Raw genomic sequence first — 8,109 nt, forward strand, 5'->3', positions numbered from 1 at the left:
CTTCCCTCTATCCTATTGCTGTTCTTATTCTCACCATCCTCCACAAACACCACTCCCTCAGGTGAACATCAAGCCTCGACTCTCCCTTCCTGCAGGGAATTCACAGCTAATGTGGAGAGTGTGGGATAAAAGTTCAGCATAAACATGAGTCAGAAGAGAGCATCCGCTCCCTCTGGTGCCAGGTGATGCTGAGACAAAACTAAAGCCTTCTCTCTTACAAGCATTTGGCATCCCAGAAGGTCTATGATTATTTCCCATGGGGAAGTATAAAACCTTGACAGCTTTAGGCTTCAGAAGTTAGACATGGGGCAATCACAGAATGACAGAAGCTGCCCCAGTTAATATCACTGAGGAACTTCCAGTATAATACTGAAGTTGGCTTCTTTCATTCCCCTAGGGAACAGGAGGTGAGTTTCCAAACAGAGGGCCAAATTCTTGTGTTTTTTTTTTCAAGAATGATGTCTAAATTAGACACTGATTAATTAGTTTTGACACCTTGGCAAAGAAGCAGTGTCTCACATTTTTCATTCATTTTTACTGCCAATAACATTCGTGATAACTTTATAAAGGGAGGAGGGAACAAGAAGGATACAGATGAAGGTTTATTTTTAATAGAAAAGGTTAAACCTAAAGTATGGTAAACAGGTTTCCAAAGAAATATTCCAAAACACAGAACCTACAAACACATTTCTTTCCTGCCCTGCCAAAGATGGAGCTGAAGAAGACCTCAGGGTGTTACTTATTCCATGTCCATCAGCTGTGAAAGGGGTTTGCTTAACCTGCTACAGGTACCTGTCTCCTTTCTGAAGCCATACTTGAGGTATCCCCTTTTGACTCTGGGTACAAAGACAACCTGCAGAGCATCCCCTCACGAAAGGTTCCTCTGTTCTCTGTGAACACCAAAATTTTCAGGAAAGCACCAAATTTTTGGGATTCCTGGCATGTGTTTTCTGTTTGTTCACACCAATGCTCCGGACAGGTCTGACGTGCCTGCGAGCTCAGTGCTTTACTGCTGTGTTCTGGGGAGGCAAGCAGTGCACGAAATCTTGGAGGATGCACTCGGAGGCCTTGCAAGCAGCTACGAGGCTCTGCTGCTCTCTGCTGGGAAATGCAGGCAGAGCCCCAGCAAGAGCTGGATTCGCCAGCGTGCTCTGGCTTGGTCCCCGCACACACGAACAGAGGCACTGCATGGAAACAGACACTTCGGTGCAATCTCTCTCGCAGCATCGCTGTCAGCTCAGGGCCCACATCAAGGACTGTTGGTGTAAGTCAGCACCCCCTGCCTGCCTCTCTCCCCTCACATCCCAGCCCTCCCCACCTCATTTGGGAGCTAGCTTTCTCCACGATGCCCTGCTGCATTTATAACCACTCTCCTCCCAGCTTGTAAATAACTTAATTTCTCAACAGTCCCCTGGACAGAGGGCTGAGCAATTACAAACATGCGGGACAAGTCTTAGGTCAGTGTGTGGATAAGCAGACTCCAGCCACCACCCCATCCCTCTCTGCAGCCTGCTTTTCTTAATGATTGGTCCATGCCACAATGCTGCCCTTTGCTCTCCAGACCTCAGGAGGGTTTTAACTATGCCCTGCTGCAACTGTGCAAAACCACAGGTCGGAGAGCCTCCGAGCCACAGCGGATGGGGAACCATGAGGCCATGGCCTCGGGTATTGGCTGGGTTGCAACAACCTCATAGATAGCATAGCAGGTGAGCTCACTGCCCTGTCCAGCAACCTCTGTCTGCCAGAAAACAGCTCTCACACCCAGGAGGGGGATAGATCCCACAGCCTGGCACTGGCCAGGGTTCTCTGTGTCTTTAAGCAAAGCCATGTAATTTTCTGATGCGTTTCGTCCTGTGCATCCCATTATGATTGTCAAGTACTGGATAAAGAGGCAGGAGTTTAGGACATGCATTTTCAGGCTTTGGGTTATATATTTATTTATTTACAGCACAATAAAATAAGAAGAAATATTCAAAGTGAAGAGACTGTGAAAAGTGATTTGTTCCAACTCTTCACTGCAGACTTGCAAGAAACCAATCAAAGGGGCTCAGGAGTGGTTTGACTGTAATTTATTAACCCAAAAGGGGCCGCATTGTTAACCAACATTATTTATAGTGAACAGCTCAACCATCTCTACTGAACAACTGTGATACTGCAGGGACAAATGCAATGAGTTACTACACAGATAGGACAAAACCAGCAGCAGATCTTTGTTACAGCTGTTAGAAAAAGTGTCCCCAGGAGACAGACACTGAATCTCTAATGGCTATCTTATTTCTCTGACAATTTATTTAAGTTTTAACTTAACAGCAGGAATGATAGCCACAGTTACGCAGTGACTCCCAATAAAAGAGCGTATTGCTGATCTGCAGCTGGTGTTTTCTTATTTATTTGAAAGTCTTTAAGTTCCAGACTTAGCATATGGTGCCATATAAATAATGATATAATAATACGGTTTTGCTTTCCATGTGCCGGGTTAGAAAAAAGCTGTATGATTTATGTTACATGAGCATTGTATTTAAGGCTTTATTTTACTCAGAATTTTAATGTATTTAAAATGAATCTTCTGTTTTTTTGTAATCTCTTCTTTTGAAATAATAAGCAGAGCAGTGATGTTTATTTAATGGAGTCATTCATCTTACTTTCCTGTACAAAATCCTAGCTTTCCACCCCCAGCAGCCAGTTCCCTGCAGTAGACAGTGGGGTTGGAAATGGAAAGATATGCTGTTTACCAATGAGGCACAGATGAAAGGAAGACATGGGGCTTGAGATTTGCCCACAGCAGGACTCTATTTGAAGACAGCAGGCAGCTGAGAACTGCTCAGTCCTGTCCAGTAAAGGATGGAGAGGAGAAACCCATGGGAGAAGTTCTGCAGGGAGTCATGCTGTGGAGAAAACAAGACTGTGATGCTCAGCACACAACTGAAAGCAGGTGCCTACTTCAGCTCAAACTGCAATTGCAGTTACTACAGCAAACACTGCCCCCCTGAAGTATGACAGGGATATAACATTTTACAGCTTTCCTTTCAGACCCTCAATAAACTAGTTCTGTGAGCATTACAGCACATATCTAGCTGCAGGGCAGGGAAGATCACCTAACTCATGCCTCAACTGTTTCTGGGTTTCTGGACTTTTCTTTCTTGGACCAGTTGGCAAGAAGACCTTGTCTAGAAAAAATTCTTCACAGATACAAGGTTTGCAAACACACACACATCACTGCAGAAAACTACCAACCAAACAAACTGATTATTTCTCAGGGGTGCACACGACAAACTTGTGAATATCCTGTCTAGATACTTAAGCCTGCTCCATGGGCCCACATTTCCTGGATGAAAAATATCAGGGTCCAGAAATCAAAGACTGACAATCCCTAACACCAGGCAGTATACAGTGCTTTCTCCCATCATGTGAAGACAACCAACTGCCTAAGACCCATCAACAATTTTATCCATCACCTTTCAAGATCTTCCTAAGCCAACACACACACACACACACACAAAAAAAAAAAAAAAAAAAAAAAGAATCCATACTCAAAAACTTGGCAGTCCAATGTTGTCCAGTACTATAGCAGTCACGTGGGCAACTGGGAAAGGCAAGACAGGCTCAAAGGAGTTGAGCAATGACCTGGCATCCTCTGAGAGCAGGCAGCTGCGTTCCAGTGCAAGAGGATCTGAGCAGTCAGCATGCCAGCAGACATGGACAATGGTGTTATGAACCTAGTATGGGAGCAGTGGGGAAAGTGTTTCTTGTAAAAGGTCAACAGCTTAACCTGAAAAATACACACAAAGTGAGCTGCTCTGAATCTAAGTGACATCTGTTAGTTTAGCACAGTTTTTGAAGTCCTGTGTTCCCCTTTCACTCTCCCCGCCTCAATGCCCATGGCAGTTTCAGCCACTCATGTTTCAATCCCAGCTCTTGTCACACTGGAGCATGAACCAGAGTATTTCAGAAACTGGTTACTGTGGTAACCCAGCACTGCTTTTATCTTTTTTTTCCTTTCATCTCCTCTTTGGGGGAAACTGGCAATCTGTTTATTTGCTTTTTTTTCTGAGGTAGTTCATCACACAGCACACTGTCAGGATTTCTGTAAAACCAAGAGGAGAAAGTACCTCTCACTTGAATGCACACACACATTTCATTCACCGCTCTACTACCCTACCTCTTGCATCCCTGCTTCTTATAACAAGATATTTGCCATATCCTTCTACATTTGACCCTCTTTGTAGAGCATGTCTCTGCCATGGTCTGCCCTTCCCTTCCAGACCTTCTCACTAAAGTGATACTTACTAGTAGGGCCAGCAAGAAAAAATAGCTATCATGTGCTTTGCTGCTTCCTCTGCCAGAGCTTGGTAAAGTAGAGAGGCACCGTCAGGGCCTGTTTTGTCAAAATAGAAAAGTTAATGGCACTGAATTTGTAGTGAATACACAAAGCTCACAGTGAAAACCAAAAGCCCACCTGCTCCGTGGCAGGCAGAGTGACATGCAACCCTTCGCCATGTCCCCTCTCTCAGCCAAGAGATGCCTGCTTCCACAGTGCACCAGGACCAGGACCTGGACCAGGGCCAGGGCCAGAGCCAGGGCCAGGATGAGGTCAGGACCAGGGCCAGGGCCAGAGCCAGGGCCAGGATCAGGATCAGGTCCAGGACCAGGACCAGGACCAGGACCAGGACCAGGACCAGGACCAGGACCAGGGCCACCCCACCTCCCTCAGCTCTTCCGCCCGAGCCTAAGATGGCCGTGCAGCATCGCCTAGAGACCAGGGGGTGGGACCCAGCGGCCTCGCTTCCCTGGCAACCTCCCCAGCGACTTTCGCATTCTCTCCCATTCTCTCCCCGCCATGGAGGGCTGGCAGCCGGTGAGCACGGGCAGTGGCAGCAGAAAGGCCCCGGGACCGGACACCCCCCATCCCCAGATCCTCATCCCGACCATCCCGTGGCCCCTGCCATCCTCCCGACCCCCGTCTGTCCCCTCTGGAGGGGACAGATGCCTCTGGAGGGGCATCTCCCCCCGGTGCGGGGCAGAGCAGCCCTTTCCATCGGGGTGTTCGTGCTGTCGGTGTGATTTCATGGTGCCTGAGCTCGGTCACGGGGCTGTGAAGGGGGATGTGGGGCACGGGCAGGGTGCGGTGCCCAGGCAGCTGCTGGGAGGTGGGTGAAGCCCTCGCAGGTTTTGGCTGTTTGCCACTGGGGAGAAAGAGCAGCGCTGTGCCAAGGAGGATGAACCTCGCTGTGCCAAGCCTCACCCTTAGGCAAGAGGGCATGGGTACACAGCACATGGGCAGGGTGCTGGTAACAGGGCTCACCAGCTGTGCCAGACAGGGAACGTAATGAGCTGCTCTGGGACACAACCAGGGACTTCCACGCAGGAGACAGGGACACAGACAAAACCGCCGGAAACATACATCTGGAGTCCCCCAAGGAAAACCAGTCAGTATGCAAGGACCAGGCACAGGAACTTCCCCAACGTTCTCACAGATGAGGTCTGAAGGTTTGGGTCTGAGCTTAAATGGTGTTCCTGGGCTCATGGACAGGGGCGGTGGGGGAGACCCATCACAGAAATTTAAGCCTACTGTTGCTTTCAGAGCCCTAACATTCGCTCTAAGAGGGGCTGCAGCATATTTTCAGAAGGATGAAGTAATTTGATGTATCTGGTCTGCAGGGCTACATATTTAAAACATTCATTGTTCTTTGTCAAATATTTTAGCAAGATGCCAGTGACCATTCAGAAAATGAAGTGAAGAAATCCAGCATACCATCAGTTGCTGAACCATCAGAGGACCAGAGACCTATAGTTGAATTCCCACCATCACTGAAAGACTTCCCAGCAGTTGAGACATTCTTGCCTGAACCCTCACAGTCTGGGGGTAAAACATCTCAGGCTGGGCCATCAGCACCTGTAGTCAAACCAACACGTGAAATATCAGAGCAGCCAATGGTGTATGAAGACCCCTATGAAGTCTCTGTTAACTACATGGAGAAACATAATATTCTGCAGATATTTCAGGTGATATTTCTCTTTCCCTTCTCTGTCCAAAGACTTGCTTGTGAAGCTGGGCTTAAAATTAGCTTGGATCAAATTGTCCCTTCCTCTATATCCCTCCTGGTCCTGAGCTTTCTTCAGTGTAAACTTAAAAGCAGTAGAAAGGGACACTTGATCATCCTCAGGGATTGAAAGAGATGGTTGCTTTTTAAAATGCAGCTAGTGTTGGAGAAGAAAGTGCAGCCACATGTCTTCCCAAGGATCAATACTTCTTTCCTTCTGTCTGTCTGTGTCTTAGGAGATCACAGAAAAACTGGTGTATGAGAAGCCTGATGACCCTTTGCAGTTCATGTTGCTGCAGGTATGGTGTCTTGTAGTTGCTCAGCAGGGACTGCCTGTTAGATCCACAACGGAAAGCCAGCTTTGCTGAGCATGCTGGAAACATGGTGAACTCATGACTCTTTCTCTCACTTTGTGCCTGCTCAGATGGGAAGAGGGGGAGGACAGGGCAGGAGCAGAATGCCCGTGGTGCAAGTGCTCACATGTGCTCTTAAGGGAGAGGGAAGAGAGGTACAGGAGGGTGGGTGTGTGAAAGAGCATGATGTGAGGGAGAGAATGGGGTGGATGTGCCCCAAAGAACCATTATCTGACAGGTAAGGGAAGCCTGGGGAGAAAGTTGGGGCTGATTTGTGTCCCTGTGACCTGTCTGTAGCTCCCTCTGTTCCATACTGGGAGCAAACACTTTTCCTGCCAGGTACCCATATTCAAGTGAGCTGCCTCTGCTGATCCTGGATGATTTTAAAACAGAAAATTCAGTCTGTTGAGAGAATAATATACTGGGAGTGCATTAGAAGTTAGAGTTAGAAGCATTGGGAGCTCTTTGGAAAAAGGAGTAGCTCAGAGGAAAATGAGCAGAAAGGGAGAGGGTTCTTTCCCTCCCTGCCATCTAGTCAGTAAGGGGAAGCAACATTTTTGTGATTTGCTGCTGGGTTCATCCTGTATGGGATATGTGCAGAACCTGCAGAGGGGTGGTAAGATTGATTCTGGGCACTGTTGGCAGGGAAATAGGTTCCCAAATGACTCTTTTCCATTTCCTTTTGCCCAGGTGCAGTCTATGATAAATGCCCGGCAGGCAGAAATGGAGGCAATATTGGATGAGAGCAAAGATAGAGAGGAGTTTCTGGAACAAGTCCTGTGCACTCCTTTTGGCCCCTACTGACCTTGCTATTGTGATGTTGCACATGGCCTTCGCAGCATCCTGCTTTCGCAACCGGTGGAAGTAACTTTGGAAATGTCTGCTGGTATCTCTGTTTCTTGATTTTTCATGTGCTTGCGCTTCCCCTTTAATATAAATCCTGCAATCTAGTGTCTTTATGGACACACAAACTCAAATCTGAAAGAGTGCATGAACCTGCATGCACATATGGCACATTTTGAAAAGGCTGCTCTCCTGGTCTATGTATGGTCTATACAAATCCACGACTCCCACATGTAGGCCACCACTAGATTCGACTTTTCTGTGCAGGGAAACCTCACAGCACAGACGATACAAGTGCAAAAGCAAGTAGAATTAAAAAGTAGCCCTGGACAACCCACAGTCCTCAATGTTTCATGCTGCATTGGTGGCTTACTGTCTCAAACTATGCAGTATCACCAATGTCCATCTAACACTTTGAAGTTCACACTGGGAGAGGCTCAGCCAGTGGTGCCCCAAAGCTCCTCTGCTGCCCCAAAGCTCCTCTGACACAAGGAGCCATCTCTTTGTTGCTTCCACACACTGTCAGCAGCTGTCTCACTCTTAACTATCCCTGCTGGGTTCAGATCACTCTGCTTTTTGGTGTTGCCCTGCCTGTGTCATTGCAAGTACAGTGTGTGTTTTGATTAAAAGAACAGTAAAGCAACAGTTGCCTACACGCTCTGTGGCTTCAGAAGGCACTGTCACTCGGGAATGTGAGAGGTGAATAAAACTAAACAAATCAAAGACATGCACTGGTAGCACAGGAAATTCAGAGTTAAGATACACTTTGCAAACATGTCATTTGAACTGCTTTTAATTCTCAAAACACTTGCAATGCTCATTTTCATACTTTCCAAGTGTCTGTTTTCACCCTCCAAAGGACGTTTGTATTT

At 47.3% G+C, this 8,109-nt stretch overlaps 1 protein-coding gene and 1 long non-coding RNA gene across 6 annotated transcripts; one reads left to right on the plus strand and one right to left on the minus strand.

The window, feature by feature from the left end:
* Positions 1-731: 731 nt before the first annotated feature.
* Positions 732-4,591, minus strand: LOC106037614 (uncharacterized). 3 transcript variants are annotated; one of them, XR_010834241.1, is made up of 4 exons: positions 4,457-4,591; positions 4,288-4,375; positions 3,625-3,716; positions 732-2,885 (listed from the first exon to the last, which is right to left on the minus strand). It is a non-coding gene; the product is annotated as an uncharacterized lncRNA (long non-coding RNA). The 3 variants fall into 3 exon arrangements; XR_001208127.3 differs by having other exon boundaries at positions 3,531-3,716; XR_007161142.2 differs by lacking the exon at positions 3,625-3,716.
* A 135-nt stretch (positions 4,592-4,726) lies between these two features.
* On the plus strand, positions 4,727-7,745 carry TEX55 (testis expressed 55). Of its 3 annotated transcripts, none has more exons than XM_048058187.2 (4): positions 4,727-4,855; positions 5,704-6,003; positions 6,278-6,340; positions 7,085-7,745. In XM_048058187.2, exons 1-4 carry the CDS (start codon positions 4,838-4,840, stop codon positions 7,196-7,198), a joined length of 495 nt encoding a protein of 164 aa, XP_047914144.2. In that variant the 5' UTR covers positions 4,727-4,837; the 3' UTR covers positions 7,199-7,745. The 3 variants fall into 3 exon arrangements, with proteins under 3 accessions (XP_047914144.2, XP_047914143.2, XP_047914142.2); XM_048058186.2 differs by lacking the exon at positions 4,727-4,855 and adding an exon at positions 4,994-5,147; XM_048058185.2 differs by lacking the exon at positions 4,727-4,855 and adding an exon at positions 5,218-5,479.
* Positions 7,746-8,109: the final 364 nt, after the last annotated feature.

This window comes from Anser cygnoides, chromosome 1, assembly GCF_040182565.1.
Source record: "Anser cygnoides isolate HZ-2024a breed goose chromosome 1, Taihu_goose_T2T_genome, whole genome shotgun sequence".
NCBI classification, from domain to species: domain Eukaryota; kingdom Metazoa; phylum Chordata; class Aves; order Anseriformes; family Anatidae; genus Anser; species Anser cygnoides.

Excerpts from the sequence above, each read along its gene's own strand:
- TEX55 (XM_048058185.2), top strand. The coding sequence starts at position 5,327 with ATGAGCTGCTCTGGGACACAACCAGGGACTTCCACGCAGGAGACAGGG. Across the intron at positions 5,480-5,703 it reads CCAACGTTCTCACAGATGAG|CAAGATGCCAGTGACCATTC; the intron begins GTCTGAAGGTTT and ends CAAATATTTTAG. Across the intron at positions 6,004-6,277 it reads ATATTCTGCAGATATTTCAG|GAGATCACAGAAAAACTGGT; the intron begins GTGATATTTCTC and ends TCTGTGTCTTAG.